At 39.8% G+C, this 21,850-nt stretch overlaps 1 protein-coding gene across 2 annotated transcripts in view; it reads left to right on the plus strand.

Moving 5' to 3' along the window:
- GABRG3 (gamma-aminobutyric acid type A receptor subunit gamma3) overlaps positions 1–21,850 on the plus strand; it is a 735,768-nt gene that overhangs the window by 51,794 nt on the left and 662,124 nt on the right. For both annotated transcript variants that reach the window (XM_042941269.1, XM_042941270.1), the window contains exon 3: positions 8,504–8,571. In XM_042941269.1, the coding sequence (XP_042797203.1) occupies positions 8,504–8,571 (68 nt within the window). The remainder of the gene's footprint in view (positions 1–8,503; positions 8,572–21,850) is intronic.

Genomic DNA, 21,850 nt, shown 5'->3' on the forward strand with positions numbered 1-21,850 from the left:
CTCTACTGGCTGTGTTGCTTTACATAGCACGTTTGCTCAGTGTCCTTTGGGGTCTCCATTCCTCCTCCCTCTTGCTGCCAGTCTGGGGCCAGCTCATGAAGGATTGCCTTCTGTGGAGAGCTATAATCACCTGGAGCCTCCCCCCACTCTGCAGTTTCTGTCCCTGTCAACACTTATTGGCCCTATATCCTGTCTCTTCTAATCTGTGTTTCTGTCATTGTCTATTTTCTTTCTTGTTTATGAATGAATATAAATGGTTTCATTTGTTTTCCCAGTGCCATTCTCAGCTTTTTCCTCTACCGGGGAGCTAATATAATTTCTGTTGTGACAGATGCCTATTTCCAGGATATCCTTGTCTTGGACAATCTTTTATAAGCTCTTGACTACTTGGTCTGGACTGTTGACTAATTGCATCAACCTGTGGTTGTCATCAGGTTCATAATTTAAAAATTACTCTTCCTGTTTCAGTTTTCAATCTGATGTGAACATTTAACACATAAAATTCATTTAAAATAATAACTTAAAACCACAGTTTCAGGTACCATAGTTATCCAGTATTCAATGAGTACCTACTGTGTGCCAGGAACTACAGCAGAAGCTGTGGGAAGGGGTGAAGCTGAGTCATGTGTAAATCCTTCTCTCCAAAGGCCAGTCCCCAGTGGGCATATTAAGGATGCTTATGACCTAAAAGTAGCAAGTGATCTAACAATATGGAGATTCAGAGAAAGGCTATACATCTTTTCCTCTCAGTTACTACATGAAAAAATAATTTTTCCTAAAAGACCCCATGCACTGATTCATAATTTGTATGGAACTATCTTTTATAAGAGATATTAATCAAATGACTCAAGCAAAACCAAATTATTATTATTACTGGTCCTTAGCTTCATTCCTTCTGGGGCTGATTCTCTGTCTTTAACCTTCCCCAGAAGAATTGACAACTGACTCACTGAAGGCCCATGAATTCACATTGCACCAAGCATACCTCCTTTGTTTTCACTATAATTTTTTTTTTTTACTTTCTTCCCTATTTTTTTCTAAAGTAAAATAAGCTATCATAATTCTATAGTTTTATAGAGAAACTTTTGGGGGGTTTGAGGAGCCAGCTTGATACACCTTTCCATTTCCTCTTAGGAAAGTTAGGAGAAGAGGTGGAATCAGATCAGCCAGTCTGCCCTTACTTTGTAAGAGAAGCTCAGAGCTGACCTTATTTTGAGGGATGTTGCATACCTGATTTATTGAATGACATCAGTGCTCACCTCTGGGGGCCCAGGGCCAGAACAGTAACCACCAAATATGGCAAGCAGAAAGATGAAAGATATTTGTTAAGATTTATACATAACTGGGGAGCAGTAAACTGGTGGCAGATTACACAGAAATGTTTTTGTTACCTGTTTTTCAGGTTTGACATTTTAAACACCTGCTAGGAAGTACCCATTTATGATATAAATGAGGCCCCTTAACGGATAATTTTTTTTGGAATTTTGGAAGTAAAATTTGATATATTTCTCTTTTCACAAGAGGGCTGATTTTGTTTAATAGGAATCTTGTACTATATTAGATGTGGTTTTGGATATCAAGGGTCAAAAAAATGGACTGTCTTGCACTGAAGCATAATGTATTTATGCTTCAGAGTTCCGTTTCTGTCCGCAATAAACAAGACAAAGAATCTGTTAACCTCCAGGCTGTAAGTAGCATTCTGAAGAGCAGAAGTCAGCCATGTGCCTCTAAGTCCATCAATGGACAGACCCACCCTGGCCCTACACTCTTCTTTTCACGAGGTCACTTTGACATGTGCCATTTATTGCCTGTGCATCTGGGTCATTTCTTCAGCTCCTAAGTGATAATTCTAGGATGCTTGTTTTAGCATGCAGAAGCCCCTGGTAGAGTGGAGAAAAATAAATGAACAAGTACGTTCATTGGTTTTGTGACAGAGGCAAGTAAAAGTACAGTCTACATTATTGCCCTTTGGGCCATGTAAATCTTTCAAGGTAATAAATGTGGCCGATGCTTGTCAAGGCTTACTCAGTACATCTTTGCCATGTTCATTTATGCTGCACAATTTATGAGTTTGTGATTTGTCTCAAACATACTAATTCCAAATTTTTAGGAAATAATAATATCCAAATTCGTAAGGTGGAATTCAGATGAAGAATTGGAAAGTGAATCCATTTTTGGACAAACTGTATGAGACCCAGTAGCATCAGCCCTATTTTATACTCTTTTTCAATAGAATCTGCCCCTTTTCACTCAGAGAATCACCATCGCCTCTCCCCTTTCTCCCCATTTCTGGCTTCTTTACCTCTGTGTAACTGTTCATCCTTCTACCAACTTAGAATTGTTACCAACCATACCAGAGCTTAATCTTTTATTTTTTTTTTTAATTGTGGTAAAATGAAGATAACATAAAATTTACTATTTTGACCACTTTTAAGTGTATGTTTAGTGGTCTTGTATACATTCACATTGTTTTGCAGCCATCACCAACGTCTATCTCCAGAATACTTTTCATCTTGCAGGACTGAAACTCTGCTCCCATTAAACACTAACTCCCCATTCCTCCTTCCCCCAGCCCTTAGCAACCACCATTCTGCTTTCTGTCTCTCTGAATTTTATTACTCCAAGTGCCTCATATAATTTGACTTATAAAGTGTCTGTATTTTTTTAAAAAATTAATGTTTATTTATTTTTGAGAAAGAGAGAGAGAGAGAGAGCAAGCGAATGGGGGAGGGGCAGACAAAGGGAGACACAGAATCCAAAGCAGGGTCCAGGCTCCGAGCTGCCAGCACAGAGCCCAATGAGGGGCTCGAACCCATGAACTGTGAGATCATGACCTGAGTGAAGTTGGGCGCTTAAACAACTGAGCCACCCAGGTGCCCCTAGTCTGTCTTTTTCGACTGGCATATTTCACTTAGCAAAACATCCTCAATGTTCATCCACATGTCATTGTATTGTATATACATATACACATATATATACATATTTTAACTTTCTGAATATTATGATATTTTGATATCTTAAAAAACCTTTTTTGATTGAAGAGAGACTGCTCTTTTGGGACTAGCCAATTCTTAGAGATAACAAAGGGCCTAGCCAGGAGCATATCTTTGATATGCAAGCTAACCAATCCAGAGCCATATTTCCTCTCTCTGATCCTTACACTGCAGGAAACACTGTTCTTCTGCCTTAATCATCCCAGGACCATTACAGACCACAGGAAGTATTCAAACTAGTCAGTCCTACCTGTTTATCCTGCTCTCTGTGTCTTTCCCTTGAAAACCCTGTTTATGATCATGGCATAAGTGTCTTCTCCCTCTTCCTTGCCCTATCTTCTGTATCCTGACCACCGTGGTGTCTTTCCCATGTGGTCCTGAAAGGCATATCTCCTGTCTCTAAGACTTGTGAGTATAATAAACTTTGTTATTTGGAACCTCTTCTTTTGTGGCCACACATGGCTGACCATCACATAAAATAATACAAAACAGTCAGAATTTCCTTCCTTTTTAAGGCTGAATAATTTTCCATATGACTATACTACATTTGGTTTATCTATTTATCCCTTCCCAGGTACTTGGGTTGCTTTCACCTGTTGGCTTTTGTGAATAATGGTGCTATGAACATGGGTGTACAAATATATATTTGATGTTAAATCTTTGGAGAAGTAGAATTGCTGGGTAATGTAATTCTATGTTTATTTATTTATTTTTTAAGAACTGCCATGCTGTTTTCTACAGTGGCCGTTATCATTTTACATCCCCTCAATGCACAAGAGTATCTTTTTCTGCATGTGCTTGCCACCACTTATTATATTCTTTTTTCAATGTTATCATCATAACGGATGTGAAGTGGTATCTCGTGGTTTTGATTTGCATTTCCCTAAGAACTAATGATGTTGAGCATCTTTCATGTGGTTAATGGCCATTTGTATATCTTTAGAGAAATGTCTAAGTCCTTTGACCATTTTTAAATTAGGTTTTTTGCTTATTTGTTGTTGAGTCATAGGATTTCTTTCTATGTTGTGGACATTAACCAATTATCAGGTATATGATTTGTAATTGTTCTCTCTAATTCTCTGGATTGCTTTTACACTCTGTTGACTGTGTCTGATACACAGAAGTTTAATTTTGATGTAGTTTTATTTATTTATTTATTTATTTATTTATTTATTTATTGTTGCCTGTGCTTTTGGTGTCATACCCAAGAAATCATTGTCTATGAGTAATTGTTTTATATATCTGGGGGCTCGGGTATTTGGCGCATAGACATTTATAATAGTTAGCTCTTCCTGGTGGATAGACCCTGTGATTATTATATAATGCCCTTCTTCATCTCTTGTTACAGCCCTTAATTTAAAGTCTAGTTTGTCTGATATAAGTATGGCTACTCCAGCTTTCTTTTGGCTTCCAGGAGCATGATAAATAGTTCTCCATCCCCTCACTCTCAATCTAAAGGTGTCCTCAGATCTAAAATGAGTCTCTTGTAGACAGCAAATAGATGGGTCTTGCTTTTTTATCCATTCTGATACCCTATGTCTTTTAGTTGGCGCATTTAATCCATTTACATTCAGTGTTATTATAGAAAGATATGGGTTTAGAGTCATTGTGATGTCTGTATGTTTTATGCTTGTAGTGATGTCTCTGGTACTTTGTCTCACAGGATCCCCCTTAGGATCTCTTGTAAGGCTGGTTTCGTGGTGACAAATTCCTTCAGTTTTTGTTTGTTTGGGAAGACCTTTATCTCTCCTTCTATTCTAAATGACAGACTTGCTGGATAAAGGATTCTCGGCTGCATATTTTTTCTGTTTAGCACACTGTAGATATCGTGCCAAGCCTTTCTGGCCTGCCAAGTTTCAAAGGAGAGATCAGTCACGAGTCTTATAGGTCTCCCTTTATATGTGAGGGCACGTTTATCCCTTGCTGCTTTCAGAATTTTCTCTTTATCCTTGTATTTTGCCAGTTTCACTATGATATGTCGTGCAGAAGATCGATTCAAGTTACGTCTGAAGGGAGTTCTCTGTGCCTCTTGGATTTCAATGCCTTTTTCCTTCCCCAGTTCAGGGAAGTTCTCAGCTATAATTTGTTCAAGTACCCCTTCAGCACCTTTCCCTCTCTCTTCCTCCTCTGGGATACCAATTATGCGTATATTATTTCTTTTTAGTGTATCACTTAGTTCTCTAATTTTCCCCTCATACTCCTGGATTTTTTTATCTCTCTTTCTTTCAGCTTCCTCTTTCTCCATAACTTTATCTTGTAGTTCACCTATTCTCTCCTCTGCCTCTTCAATCCGAGCCGTCGTGGTTTCCATTTTGTTTTGCATTTCGTTTAAAGCGTTTTTCAGCTCCTCGTGACTGTTCCTTAGTCCCTCGATCTTTGTGGCAAGAGATTCTCTGCTGTCCTGTATACTGTTTTCAAGCCCAGCGATTAATTTTATGACTATTATTCTAAATTCACTTTCTGTTATATTATTTAAATCCTTTTTGATCAGTTCATTAGCTGTTGTTATTTCCTGGAGATTCTTCTGAGGGGAATTCTTCCGTTTGGTCATTTTGGAGAGTCCCTTGCGTGGTGAGGACCTGCAGTGCACTTCCCCTGTGCTGTGGTGTATAACTGGAGTTAGTGGGCGGGGCCGCAGTCCGACCGGATGTCTGCCCCCAGCCCACCGATGGGGCCACAGTCAGACTGGTGTGTGCCTTCTCTTCCCCTCTCCTAGGGGCGGGATTCACTGTGGGGTGGCGTGTCCCGTCTGGGCTACTTGCACACTGCCAGGCTTGTGTTGCTGGGGATCTGGCGTATTAGCTGGGGTGGGTAGGCAAGGTGCACGGGGGGTTCAGGGGCAGGCTTAGCTCGCTTCTCCTTAGGTGATCCACTTCAGGAGGAGCCCTGTGGCAGCGGGAGGGAGTCAGATCCGCTGAGGGAGGTTTGGCTCCGCAGAAGCACAGAGTTGGGTGTTTGCGCGGAGCGAGCAAGTTCCCTGGCAGGAACTGGTTCCCTTTGGGATTTTGGCTGGGGGATGGGCGGGGGAGATGGCGCTGGCGCCTTTGTTCCCCGCCAAGCTGAGCTCTGCCTCCCTTTGTCCTCCAGCCTTCCCGCTTTCCGAGCAGAGCTGTTAACTTATGACCTCCCAGATGCTAAGTCGCGCTTGCTGTCGGAACACAGTCTGTCCGGCCCCTCCGCTTTTGCCAGCCAGACTCGGGGGCTCTGCTTGGCCGGCGAGCCGCCCTTCCGCCCCGGCTCCCTCCCGCCAGTCCGTGGAGCGCGCACCGCCTCGCCGCCCTTCCTACCCTCTTCCGTGGGCCTCTAGTCTGCGCTTGACTCCGGAGACTCCCTTCTGCTAATCCTCTGGCGGTTTTCTGGGTTCTTTAGGCAGGTGTAGGTGGAATCTAAGTGATCGGCAGGACGCGCTGTGAGCCCCGCGTCCTCCTACGCCGCCATCTTCCGGAACCTCTCCCAAGAAATTATTGTCAACTGCAATGTCATGATCCTTTACCCTTATGTTTTCTTCTAAGAGTTTCATAGTTTTCAGTTTTCCCTTTAGGTTTTCGATCCATTTTAAGTTAATTTTTGTACATAGTGTAAGGTCTAACATCATTCTCTTTCATGCGGATATCCATTCTACCCAATAACATTTGTTGAAGAGACTGTCTTTTTCCCATTTAAATGATCTTGGTGCCCTTGTCAAAGTTAATTTGTCAGGGCCTAATCTTGAGCCTTTGAATTATAAACCTTGAGCCCACCTGTGATCTTTCCCAAGCGCCACTGTCAGAGCCATTTTCTTAAAAAGCTCCTTTTACTTTAGCATGGTGCTGCTTTATAAGATCATTTGCTTCAAACAATTTCCCTGTTTTGTGTGCACATGTATGCGACCTTCCGTCCGTGTGTGTGTGTGTGTGTGTGTGTGTGTGTGTGTGTTTATTCCAAACTGTTATTCCTTGAAACCTTCATTGCACACTTAATACTCATTTGGCACTTCCCACTTCAAGTTGTTAAGGCTTTATGTCTGTAGGTCCTTTTTCATTTAATGAGATTAAGAGCTCTGGAAGCCTAAGCTCTAATACCATAAAACAACCAGAAAACTCTCTTGCAAAAAAGTAGGTTCTCAATGGACTGACTTAACACAGGCTTTTGTATGACATCACCAAAGGTTATGCAGTGTCTGGTGGAGACAGAAAACTTGCTGAATCCAATGAAGTTGAAAAAAGATGCTACTATTTGTAGTAGTTAACAAATCTCAGTCTAAAATGAAGAACAGTCATTTTATGAAATATAAACACTACATACATAATATATAGAATGGTGTTGGGTATTTTCCAAAATGCCAACAGCTTTTTGAAGCTAATATGACTTGCTTGTCCTGACAGATGTTAAGAGTGGTTGATGCAAACTCATAATCATTGTTTTCATTTTCATGGAGGCCCAGAAAACATGGCTTGGACTACAGACTGCTGGATATGCAATTTAATGAGACTATGAGCTCAGAAGTGCCACTTACAGTTTGAAAAGTAGAGTGAAGAAGTTCATTTGTGAATTATTAGTTATTTAGCAAAACTAAAGGAAGTTTATTGAAATGATTGCAGATACAAACAATCTTGTTTCCATTGAAGCAATTTGCTTCCTGTGCAAAGGTTTAGAGTCTTGTTCATGTTCCTCTGGGGCAGAAATATTCTGAAATCGGGGCTGTCATTCCTTTTATCAGTTGCTAAATACTGAGGAAAGAGAACCTCCTTATTTTCAGAAGTCATGAGCTCCTGACTCTTGCAATATCATTACTGGTCCCTACCAAGGAAAGAGAAATTGTTTTCTTTCAGGAGAAATGAAGCATTTTTACCTCTGATGCACAATGTTGGGTTACAGTCTCTCATCATATCCATTTTATGCCCTCGTAGTTGAAACTGTAATTCCTTGACTTACTAAAGTGTTGTTTTTAAGTTATAAGATTATAAATCTGTGATATGTGTACATGTCTTTAAGTTCTAACAATAACAATTATCAGTATTCATTATTCTTCCCTGATGCATGTACTCTCCAGATCTTTGCTTTGAGTCACTTTGTTTTAGATCATTAGCTAGGCAGTCAGGTGATGGATAAGGAACTGGAGCCATCCCAGATATTACTCATCACTGAGGTTTTGCTTTATAGGAAACTGACATTAAATTACGTAGGTAGTGTCTTTTGTTTTTATCATTTTATAGTTTTTTTTTCCGTATAATCAGCTTAACAAATATTGCAGAATATCTTTATAATCATCTATTCCTGGCAAATTTCAGTGTATTAAATGTCCTTTTTTCCCAAGAATTTATTAAATACAAGTAAGAATCTCTCATCCTTTGAGAATTTTAAAAAGGAAGACAGGGTTTGAATTGCAACTATAAGACAAATCCAAAAGAAAATCCATCCTTTTCCAACATACCCATGAGGTGTTAGCGCATGAGTCAAAGGAAGTTGAATACTGCTTTCCTCAGTCTCTCTGGCTCAAAGTGTTAACACACATGTATTTTTCTCCACAGTAAAACCGACCGTAATTGACGTTGACATCTATGTTAACAGCATCGGTCCTGTGTCATCAATAAACATGGTAAGAAGCTCTTTTCTGATCTGAGCACCTCCTCATCAGTTCTTGTTTACATTCTCATTGTGAGTTTCTGCTCGAGATTTATCATGCAGATTTAAGCTCACAATTGAATTCTTAAGTCTATAGCACTAATTGATAGTTTAAAAACTGAAAATAATTTTAAAAAGTCAGAGTGGAGTTTATGACCCTAGTAGTGAGACATGGTGTTTAAAAGTACCTCATTTCCTACCTTGTCCACACATGTATTTATTGCACATAGATTTTCAAATGAGATTATTTGCAGTTATGCAGTCATTGATTATATCTTATTTCATTTATATTAGGGATGAATATAAATGGCAGCTTTTGACTTTTGGTCAGTTTTTCAGGACTTTTAGTGTTTTAGTGTTTTAGGACTTTAGTGTTTTGCTTTAGGAAAGCATCTGAGATTATCCAGTGCATACTTTTCTCTTCAGTTTGAACTATGTGGGTAAATAAATTATCTTTTTTTTTTTTTTTTTGAACAGGAGAAAGTATGAGATCAAGTATGTGATTTCCTTGAGAGGGTATTTTCACAGACTTAGAGGCAAAATGAGCTCCAGAAGTAACTACAATGTGAAAGAAGGCTTTCCCTGTAAAAAAGTGCTTAGCTATGAGGAAAGTGTTGGGATGCTGAAATACATTAGTGTAAAAGTGTCCTGCAAGATGCTACAGGTCGTGGTGTGGCTCCCTAAGTGGTGTGCAGGGTTCTAAGACCACACATTTGCATTTGCGGACCCAGTGATTGCAGGAAATCTTGTATACTGGGGACCTTCTTTGTACTTCAGTGCTGCACACTGGCTCCTGGATTTGGGGGGTGAGGCTTCAGGGTGGGGGGATTGCCAAAATGCTGACTTAGATGCTGTCTTTTCATTGCAATGTTCTGTGGATGGAAATAATCCCTCCAGAATTAGTAGCAAAATCAGTTCTTTTCATTGCCAGATATTAAAAGTGTTCATTTTTTCTCTGATGATATAAAGTTTTCCATGTAGGGGTAAAATTATATTTATGGGTGACTCATTTAAAAAATGTGTCATCCATAAATTGGAGATGGGACACTGGCAAAGAGGTGAAGTGAATAAAAGATAATTCATTTTACACAGTCTATAGGCTACAGATTGTAAAATGTAAATCGTAAATGTAATATTTCCTTTCTTTGATAAATAATTATTTAGTTGACTGCATAAAAAGTATAATAACTTCTTAGTTCATTTGTTTCTTATTCTGGAGTTTTATTTTCTTACATTAGTTCCACATTATTTATCACCCTTATGTCCAACCCTAATTTATGTCTAATACTAAGAAAGAAGTGCCTCCATAGAGATAGAGTTACAAAATTATTTTAGAAGCAACTGCTTGCATTTGTATATCTTATGGATTTTCATGAACTCCTATAACTTTGAGATCTACTTTGTGCTCAGGATTAAGCTTTACTTTTGGAATTGATAGAAATTTCTGCCTGGAAGTCATAGGCTTCACAGGAGGAGGCTAAGTGACAATCACCTGCAGAATGCTATAAGGACTCTGCTAACTATAGGCAACCTCTTGGGAAAGCTGGCAGCCTTTGGAATAGATTTCTCTGATGAGGTCTCAATCTGAAACTTGATCGATAGACAGAGATTTGCCAAGTGGAATAGCATGGGGAGGTCCTCAGTAAAAGTCAGGAAGACGGGTGTGTGACCCGATTGGGGAATGAGGGGCTGGCATGTTATTTGAATGCCAAGGGAGCAGGGTGTGGGTAGGCAGCACCTTGGACCTACCTGGGACTGAGGCCCTGAAGCCTTTCTGAAGAGCTGGGCTTCATCCTTAGGTTTTCCTCAAATGGACCTTGGCATTTGGGAAGTGTGCAGACCCACTTTCATCTAAGTTATGTGTGGGTCATAATTCATGAGATTAGTTCATATCCAGCAATATGTCTAGTCAGACCCCTTTCTCCCTTTTAAAGAGAGACAGAGAGGAGTGCTTGGGTGGCTCAGTCAGTTAAGTGTCTGACTCTTGATTTCAGCTCAGGTCATGACCTTATGGTTGTGAGATTCTCTCTTCTTTCTCTCTCTCCCTCTGCCCCTTTCTCTCTCTCTCTCTCTCTCTCTCTCTCTCTCTCTCTGTCTTTGTCAAATAAATTAATTAATTAAATTAAAAATAAAAAAATTATCTTTAAAAATGAGAGAGAGAGAGAGAGAGAGAGAGAGAGAAAGTACATGGCATAGAAATGACAATGATTTAAAATCATTATTTAAAATAATTTACTCTGACCCCTTCATCAAGGTGGGGGGAATGATCTTAAAATGGTATGAGGTGTTGTAAGACCTCCATCATCTGAGAAAAATAATGAGCATTAAAATAATATACATCCTGTGGCAGACAAACCAAAATACTGGTGTTAGATTTTTTTAACATTTACTTTTGAGAGACAGAGAGAGGCAGGGCATGAAGAGGGGAGGGAGAGAGAGAGAGAGAGGGAGTCACAGAATCTGAAGCAGGCTCCAGGCTTTGAGCTGTTTGTTAGCACAGAGCCCGATGTGGGGCTCAAACCCACAAACTGCGAAACCATGACCTCAGCTGAAGGTGGACACTCAACTGACTGAGCCACACAGGCACCCCACCAGTGAGGAGATTGAGTAAAAAACTTTTCCAGTTAACACCCCCCCACCTTAAAAGATGCCCTGAATATCTTGAAAATTCATTGGTCCATTTGTTTTTTCTTTCCAGGAGGTGTGTCTACTGCAGTGAAAGGCTAGACCAATAAATGTCGGTTGCCTTTTATTTATGAAAGTGAAGCAAGTGTCTAGGCAACAGTGGGCAAGATGAATGACAGGAAATGCATTGCTCTGGAAATAGGGACATGTTTATTATGGTCAGTTCTCAGAAGAGCTAGAGTTGTCTAGACTGACCCCCTGTCTGCTACCAAGAGGAATATTATTGTACTACTAACTTATGTCAGCTAAGCAAAGTGTAAGGCGTAGGCAAAGGTTTGTTACATAGATAGATAGATAGATAGATATAGATAGATGATAGATTGATCTAGATACACAAAGGTACATTTAAATATTCAAGTCCTATATTCTCTGGGGTGAACTTCTCTATCTCCATCTTTGTTCATTCAGTAAATGTTTGCCATATGACTGTTGTGTGTCATGCATGGTGCTGGGTGCAGGTTAAGACAAAGATGAATGGAAGGAGTAAGGTCCAGATTCATGAACAAAGCATTATGGTACACAGGGGGACAAAACAAAGATAAATTCAACACTAAGTGTCCCAGAGGGGAGAGTATCCAGTAGCGCTGAGGAATGTTTCAAGAGGCTCATTAGTCAGGAGCTTCAGAATGTTTTTTTCACCACTGAGTAGTATTCCACCGTATGTATATACCACATCTTCTTTATCCATTCATCAGTTGATGGACGTTTGGGCTCTTTAACGTGGATGGAACTGGAGGGTATTATGCTAAGTGAAACAAGTCAGTCAGAGAAAGACAGATATCATATGTCTTCACTCATATGTGAAATTTGAGAAACTTAACAGAAGACCATGGGGGAAGGGAAAGAAGAAAAATAGTTACAAGCAACGAGGGAAGCAAACTGTAAGACACTCTTAAATATAGAGAACAAACTGAGGGTTGATAGGGGGTGGGGGGTCAGGGGAGGCAGGGAAAATGAGAGAAGGGCATTGAGGAGGGCACTTGAGATGAGAACTGGGTGTTGTATATAAGTGGTGAATCACAGGAATCTCCCCCCACCAAAACCAAGAGCACACTATGTATACTGTATGTTAGCTAACTTGACAATAATCATATTTAAAAATTAATAAAATAAAATAAGCAGGTGGCAGAAAAAAGAATTGCTTTTATAAACGTAAATGTTTATTTTTTAAAAGACTTTTTTTTAGAGCAGTTTTAGATTCACAGCAAAATTGAGAGGAAAGTAAGAGATTTTCCACATACTCCTGCCTTCACATATTCACAGCCTTCCCCTTGTGACCACCTAGTGACTTATCATCACTCAAACATTTGCTTTAGGGTTCACTTCTTGGTGATGTACATCTGTGGATTTGGACAAATGTGTGAAGACATATCCACCATTATAGGATCATACAGAATAGTTTCACTACCCTAAAAATCCTCTTTATGCATTTGCTTCTTGAAGGATGACTATTTCTAACCTTTATGGTCCAAACTTGGAAACCACCAAACTTCCAAACTTTGCTTGGAAGTCACATGATAAAGGATTTCTTCTCGCATCACTGAATATATCACATACGTCCACTCTATCTATGACACCAAACAATGCAGTTTCAAAAGAATGTAAGGTTCTTCATAGTGGACCTCATGAAAAATAAAAGCAATTTAAGAGTAGGGGACTGATGGTGTAAGTGGGTATTGGGAATTGAGTCAGGAATAATAAAAAAGAAGAATATGGGGGAGAACAAGAATATCAAATTAAAGAATATATTATGGGGGGAAAAGGACAATTTAGAGATGTGTATGGGACTTAAGGATGTAAATTTCTATTGGGGTTTTGACTGTAATGCTTTAGGATTACAGGCTTTAGCCTGATAAATTTATTCCTTTCCTCCTACCAAACATTCATTTGAGTAGAGAGAGAGAAAACAATAATTTCTAGTTCTTTTTCCTGTCTTCCCTCCCACTTTTCTCCTTCTTAAATTGATATTATTAATACTTAAGATTCAGTTTCATACATTCTTCTTGCTAAATAAAAATGAAGCTGCATTTCAGTCTATTGTTTAACAGACTGATTTCATTGTCTTGTTTATCTGAGAATTGCTTATGGTTTTTCTAGTTATTGAATAAATCAGAAATGCTTACATGGGTTGAAGAGAATCTTATTTTTTGTCATCTTTAGTCACATTCTCTTTGTCACTACAATATATCTAAATGTGCACAGTTCTTTTTTAAAAATGTTTATTTATTTATTTTGAGAGAGGAAGAGCAAGCAGGAGAGGCAGAGAGAGAGAGAGAAAGAGATTCCCAAGAAGGCTTCATACTATCAGCACAGAGCCTGATATGCGGTTCAATCTCACGAACTGTGAGATCATGAACTAAGCTGAAATCAAGACTAAAACGCTTAACCCACTTAGACACCCAGGCGCCCCTAAATGTGCACAGATCTTAACAGACATTGTGCATGGTTTGTTTCAAGACTGGGAGTCTGCAGATCAGGAGATCTGGCACATTTATTTTTGAGACTGTTCACCATAAGCAACCTTTTAGGAAAGTAACAAAGAAAAGTAATTCTTTGATATCTACTCAGTGTTATCGACCTCATATCCTTTGATCTTCACAAGGTCATGTTAGAGAAGACACTGCTCTTTCCCACTTACTGTGTTTGTAGTGAGTATGTGCAGCTCACAAAGATGGAGATCCCAGAGCAGTGCTTCCAACAAGGACCTACTGAACTTCTGCAGTCAATATCAAAATAAGGCAACAGCACGTACTGAGCCTCAGTTTTAACTTGGAAGTTGAGATGATACTGGCTCAGAGTGATTATAATGTTAGAACCATTTTTCTTTTTTTTAAAAAAAGAATAGACTTTATTTTTTTATTATTTTTGAGAGAGAGAGAGAGAGAGAGAGAGAGTGAATGAGTGGGGCAGAGAGAGAGGGAGACACAGAATCTGAAGCAGGATCCAGGCATGAGGCTGAACTCATGAGCCATGAGATCATGACCTGAGCTGAAGTCAGACACTTAACTGACTGAACCATCTAGGTGCCTTTTAATAGACTTTATTTTTTAGAGCAGCTTTAAAATGTTTTCCCAGCTTTGTTGAGATAGAATTGATATATAACACTGTATAAATGTACAGTTTACAATTTGACGATTGGATATACATATATTGCAAAATCATTACTACAATAAGGTTAGTTAACACCTCCATTACCCCCCTTTTTTTGTGACAAGAACTCTTAAGATCTACTCTCTTAATAACTTTTAACTGTATATTACAATATTATTCACTATAATCACCATGCTTTATATTAGATTTCTCGGAACTTATTCATCTTGATGCTGCAGGTTTCTGATGTTTGACCAACATCTCTCCATTTTCTGCACTCCCAGCCCCTGACAGCCACCATTGTGAGATTTCAGTTTCTTTAGATTCCATGTATAAATAATATCATACAGGGGTACCTGCGTGGCTCAGTTCGTTGAGCATCTGACTTCAGTTCAGCTCATGATCTCACAGTCCGTGAGTTTGAGCCCCATGTTGGGCTCTGTGCTCACAGCTCAGAGCCTGGAGCTTGCTTCAGATTCTTTGTCTCCCACTGTCTCTGCCCCTCCCCTGCTTGTTCTCTGTCTCCTCTCTCTATCTCTGTCTCTCAAAAGTAAACATTAAAAAATTAAAATAAGATCATACAGCATTTGTTATTCTCTATCTGACTCACATCATGTAGCATTTTTAAATGTACATAAAAATTGGCCAAAAATCACAGAGTTCCCGTATGCTTCTACACACACACACACACACACACACACACACACACACCCTTGCTCCCATCATTAAAGTATGGCATTAGTATGGAACATTTATTACAATTGATAAAAGAATATACATTATTATTAACCAAAATCTATAGGAAAGTTCACTTTTGGTGTTGTCCATTCTTTGGGTTTTCACAAATGTATACTGACATATATCCACCATTGTGGTATTGTATAAAATATTTTCACTTCCTTAAAAATCCTCTGTGCTGTACCTGCTCATCCCTGTGTTCTAACCTCAGCAACCAGTGATCTTTTTACTGTCTCCATAGTTTGCCTTTTCAGAGAGTCGTATAGTTGGAATCCCACAGTATGTAGCCCTCTCAAACTGGCTTCTTTGCCTTTGTTTTTAAGAGAACTGGCGCTAAGTCATCTGAGGAAATCCAAGATGTGTACTGATTAAATCAACATGATGTGACTGTAATAGCTGGTTGTGATTGTGTGTTACCCAGAGATTAAGGGGGCAGCTGTACATGTCATGAGGGCAGGTTAAACATCACCAGAATATGCTCCATGGCCTAAGATACAAAACTTGTAGGAGGACATGCAGCCACGAGGGGAAGGGAAGAATTGTGGGCCCTTGAAGCTTGCTCTGACGTCTGTGAACCTCATCCCATCTCCTGTCACTTTTGGCTGCAGTTTTAAGAGGGGAAGTCAGTGAACCATGTGGAATCATAGAAGCCCAGGAGGGAGGAAGTTACATTCCATTACAGAAAGATCTATTATTACTACAGGATGCCAAATGCTTCAAAAATTTTTCTGAAAGCATCTAAGTCCAGAAAATCTAAAAGAAGGAAGGTTGCAGTGCCACGGTGCCACCCTTGTTTTGGTATTCTTTGCATTTATTCTGCTTAAGGTTCATAGCAGGTTTGCATCTGTACTTTGATACCTTCCATCAGTTTTTAAAAATATTTGGCCATTATTTTGTAAAATCTTGCTTCTACGCCATTCTTTGCCCCTTTTCACTCTCTAATACTCCAGTCACATAAATGTTAAACAATTCCCTCACATTCCATTTGTCCCGTAGGCTTGTGGACTTTTTGACATTCCTTTACTTCATGCTTCAGTCAGTGGAAAAACTTCCAAGCTACCTTTCAACATGACCATTGCCCGTCATCTGTGTCCAGTTATCTGTGAAAGCCAACTGTTGAATTTTTAATTTCAGCTACTGTATTTTTCATTTCTAAAATATCAACTTGATTGTTTATAAGTTAGTTCTCTGGTAAAATTCTCCATTTTGCAATGTATTTCCTTGAATATATTAATCATTAAATGTGGCTGATAGCTGAAGTATCTGGCCATCTGTGGCACCATTTTTATTGTCTGTTTCTTTTGTTTTGTTTTGTTTTGTTTTGTTTTTCTTTTCTTTTGTTTTGTTTTGTTTTTCTTTTGTTTGACCCTATTTTCTGGTAAGTTAAAACCTGATAAGTTTGATTATATACAGAAACTTGCAGAGACTTCAGGTGATGTTTCCTCTCATGTCTGGAGGTCAGAGCTGGTTTGGGTTGGTCTTCAGTTTTCAGGAGGCTCAGTTGTGCTCTGTTTTCCTCCTACTAGAGGGCATAGCTCCCCAGGGGTCCCAAATGAAGTCCTTGGATGCTTCCCAGTGCCACTCCAAAAAGATCCTAAACTCTAATTTTTATGCTTCTGGCACTAGAAATTGACTGAAAATTCTGTTCTTCTTTTTAAGCCATTTTTTTTACGACTGATGTTTAACCAATTTTTTATGCAGCTTGATCAGTAAATGTGTTGAGGGAAAACTAGTATGGCTCACCTCCTTATCATTTGTTTTCTCTGAAATCTCAGCCTCTCCAATTAGGACTCCTTGGCTGCCCCAAACTCCAGTTTTGCCTCAAGCTCTATTGAGGTCTATATTCTTAGCAGCCGTTCTCCACTCAGCTCCTCCACATCATGCACCAGACTACCAAGAAATACACTCTGGGGAGAAGGCAGTGTGTGGGAAATGTGGTCTACTATGGCCAGCCTGCCTTCCCATCTGCTCAATTTGATTTTTTAAATGTGTATTTTATCTAGCTTTCCTGTATGTTCTTAGTGAGAGTGTTGGTCAATGACAAGTTATCCCATCATAGCCATACACCTTTAGTTTGAACTTTTAAATTTAGATGGAATAAATTTTGATTTATAATAATCAGCAAAGAAGTGATTTGGGGCTCAGAGTAAAGCCCTAGTGAAACATTACTGTTGGATTTTTTTTCTTGCTTTAGTAATCTCCCTGAATGCCTTCAGATTAGTGAAGAAGATGGAATTTTCTAGAGACCAGGGTGTCCAGGTTTTCCCTATATAATGACTCTCCAAGAGAAACTAGAGAAAGTTAATGTTGTATTTCTTCTGGCGATATTAGTTTTAGAGGATCAGAGCACTTATCTGTTATAGATTGTTTAAGAGGATGGTCTTATATATGTAGTTTAAATATTCTTCTAAGAAATGAATAATAATACTTTCGCACATAAAGCTTATGTGTTTGAAATTTGGTTCTTCACAGGACAGAGAGCCATCTCCAACCAAGCTAACCACAGTCGAAATAATAATATGTAGAATAAACACATTGCTAAATAAATAGAACACACTGGAAGGGGTGGGCATCTGGCTGGCTCAGTCAGAAGAGCATGTGACTCCTGATCTCAGGGTTGTGAGTTTGATCCTGTGGGCTTTGGAGATCATTTAAATAAATAAAACTTAAAAAGAATAGGATACATTGGAGGAGCCACACAGTATAAATGACAATGACTTCTGTAATTTAGGAGGAATCCCAAAAATTGAGAAAGAAGATGATATTTAAAGGCTTTTTTCAAGTCTCATTCTGTAGCAAATGCCCACCTGACTATGAGCCCTTGAGCCAACACCCATATCTCTTTTTTTAAATTTTTTTAAATGTTTATTTATTTTTGAGAAGGAGAGACAGTGTATGAGTGGGAAAGGGGCAGAGAAAGAGACTGGGATACACAGAATCAGAATCAGGATCCAGGCTCTGAGCTGTCAGCACAGAGCCCAATGCAGGACTCAAACCCACAAACCATGAGATCATGACCTGAGCTGAAGTCAGACACTTATCTAACTGAGCCACCCAGGAGCCCCCATATCTCTTTTTGATTCCCCTAGAATTCAGTCCAGATGCCCTGATAAGTATGTGTTACATGTGTCTGCTTCTCCACCTACATACCCATTAGTGTATCTTTATGTGTGAAGATACACACATCCTGCACACCATACACTTTGCCATGTCATTAGGTTACAATTTTATTAGTTAATAAATTAACTTCTCTTTCTCTATTAATATTAGCTAACACTTTTCCAGTGCTTTCACTGTTGCAAGAAATCAATCCTGACAAACCTATAGAGGCCATTGATATCATCACCCAAGCTTCTGACTAATAAAGCTAAAGTTTACAATCCTCATGTCATATCTCAAAAGCTGTCTGGAAGATAGTAGAGCCACCACTCACACTTTAAAGTAAAAAGGAAATCAGTGGGAGTTATTCTAACAAGCATATCTTAAATGTAAAATCAATGCATTTTAAACTTGCACTATATGTCCTGTTTTCTTTGTCCTCTTGTGTGTTGGAATTTTTCACGATTTTATGCAAAATATCATTAGAGATACTACCTGGTAGGATGGAACATTAATGTCCATTGTGTGAATGGATGCGAACTTTTCAGTGATTTAAGAACAGAGAGATAGCTGTAATGATAATAAAGCATGTTAGTGAGATATTGCACACAAACTCCTTCAAATGTATGAATAGATTTTTTTTCATCTTGAGGTTTTCCATTTCTGTTGTGTATTTCACAATTGATATCCTTCATTATTCACAAATGGGCTATGTGATGTACCTCTGAGAAGAGCACCTTATTTGTGTTGTATATAAAAACTATTTTCTGAAAAGGTGGGCCATTGAATTGGGACTCAATATTAAGGGATCTGAGAAAGCTGTCACATCTCAACTTGACAGGGTGCCCACAAGCTTTCACACAGGTCCAGATTGCCTAGAAGCAGGAAACAACACTCAGTTTACTGTGGCCTTAGTATGCACCTGTGGTGGGTTTGGAAGGACCGGAGTGCCATGCCAAGGTGTTGCTGCAGGTGGCAAGGTACAATTACAGGCTCCTAAGGGTGGTTGGTCACATGTATCTTTCAGAGAAGTCCCTCCTGTACCATTGTGGGGGATGAAAGTAGGGGCTGGCAATACTGAGCGGGAGATGTGTAAGGATTGCCATGCAAATCCAGTATAAGAAATGTGAGTCCTGAACCTAAATAGTGGTGGTGGCATATAAAGGTGAGTATGGACTTGAGAAGTGTAAATTCCTAGACATGACAATTAACTGCATTTAGGCATTAGAGAATTGGAGAAGTCAAGGATGACTCACAGGTTAGCAGAGTTTGTTAATCCAGTAAGTGTTACTGAACACCTGCTATGTGCCAGATGCAGAGGCGGATCATGGGATTTGTGTAATAAACCACAAAAGGCCACAATGTTTATCCAACTTCAATTCTTATGGCATGAAACAATGAACAAACACAAACACTATTACTTCAATTTATGAGCAGATCCACAAAGAAATTAAACACTTGGATGTGACCACACACTCAAGGTTTCCTTGTATGAAAGTGGAGACAGCTAGATATGATTGCTTATTAATGCCAGATAACATAGTAAGGTGTTTGGATTTTATTCTAGGTTCAGGAGGAAACCTATGGAAATTACTAAATAGGTAGATTATGTAGTTTATCTTTCAAAAATAATGCTGTACCCTGACTATGCAAATGTTGGAAGGTCAGCTTTACCCCTGTCCTCCAGTTCCCTGGAGGCAGCAGATATCATCTACAAATCTTATTAATGAGGCCTATGATGGGACTAATCGCATCCCCCCATCAGGACCCCCTGAACTGAAATTTGTTTATTGAAGTCTTTTTTCCCAGCTTCATTAGAATTTGACCTTATTTGGAAATAGAGTCATTGTCAGTGTAATTAGTTAAGATGTGGCCATAGTGGAGAAATGTGGGCCCTATTACAACAAGATTAGTGTTCTTATAAAAAGAAAATTTGGGGGTGCCCAGGCGACTCAGTCAGTTAAGTGTCCCACCCTTGATTTTGGATCAGATTGGGTCCTGATCTCACAGTTCCTGAGTTGGAGCATTGCATCGGGCTCTGCACTAACAGTGTGGAGCCTGCTTGGGATTCTTTTTCTCTCCCTTTCTCTCTGCCCCTCTCCAACTCTTTCTCTCTCTCTCTCTGTCTCTCTCTCTCCCTCTCTCTCTCTTAAAATAAATGAATAAGCCTTAAGCCTTAATAAGAATATTTGGACACAAGCATGCACATAAGGAGGATACCATGTGAAGATGAGGGCAGAGGTCTACAAACCAAGGAATGCCAAAGATGGCCAGCAAACCACCAGCATCTAGGAAAGAGACCAAGACTATGTTCTCCCTCACAGGCCTCAGAAGGAATCAGCCCTGCCACCACCTTGATCTTGGGCTTTCAGCCTCCAGAACTGTGACACAACACATTTCTATTGTTTGAGCTACCCAGTTTGTGGTTGTTCATTATGGCAGTCCTAGCAAACTAAGACAGGGCCCGTCCCATATTATGCAGGTTCTGGTCATTTATAAGAGGTTGTCACTTTTCATGTGACATTGGCTTGCGGCTTCAAGGAAGCTGTAGTTCACCCACTGCCCTTACCCCTTTCACAGGACTCAGCATCACAGAAGGGATGATTGACAGGTCAGTGGAAGCAAGTGTGGCTTCCCTCTTTGTGTAGCTGCTTCCCTACTTGGATTGTGTTTCATACTACATTAGTAGTCTAGGACAGTCCTGTGAGTTAGGGATTATCATTCCACTTACTAATGAAGAACATGAGAGACATCTGGGTGTCTCAATTGGTTAGGCGTCTGACTCCTGATTTTGGCTCAGGTCATGATCTTATGGTTTGTGGGATCGATCCCCAAGTCAGGCTTTGTTATGACAGCGTGGAGCCTGCTTGGGACTCTCTCTCTCTCTCTCTCTCTCTCTCTCTCTCTCTCTCTCTCTTTCTCTCAAAATAAACTTAAAAAAAGAGAGAATATTGAACAACATGAGACCCAGCATAGAGAGTAAGTGGAAATAGGACTTGAATCCAAAGCTGGTTCTAGAGGTATGACTGTGCTTCATGAACTTCCCACTGTGAGAAACCAAGCTATTCACTGGTTCAGCAAGAGCCATAGCTGGGGCTTGTGATCAGGCTGGCAGCTGTTCTCAGCTCACGGGCAATGAGGCTCCCTAGGTGGGCAAGGAAGGTGTCCATATACAGGTGTCCACTGTATATGACCCTTGGCTGAGATGGGCTTATGCAGAAGGGGGAATGGCAGTCCCCCCTCCTCCTGCCTGGGTGGCAGCCACTGGTGTCAGCTCATCCTGGCCACTATGCCCCATTTCATGCTTGGAGTGAGATCTGCAGGGGTTGTAAATGCAAAGCTCAAGGTGAACATCCTGTGTTTGGCACCCTTATAATTGCTCTGGCCAGAACACCTCCGTAAAAGGGATAACCACTTGTTTTCACATCCAATGAGACTCAGAAGTCCTCCAGGGCATGGATTTGTGTGTCTGTCATCCCCTGATTAGGACAGATGTATGATTCAGAGTAGACTTGAAGTTGGTGGGTGGGGTGATGTGGATGAAAGATAGAATGGATGAAGCACTCTGCGAACAGAATAGCAGGGATAATATTTAAGGTTGTGAGTTCTGGAAGGCAGGATCCTTAGCATCGTTTTCACTA

The sequence above is a fragment of the Panthera leo genome, chromosome B3, assembly GCF_018350215.1.
Source record: "Panthera leo isolate Ple1 chromosome B3, P.leo_Ple1_pat1.1, whole genome shotgun sequence".
NCBI lineage: Eukaryota > Metazoa > Chordata > Mammalia > Carnivora > Felidae > Panthera > Panthera leo.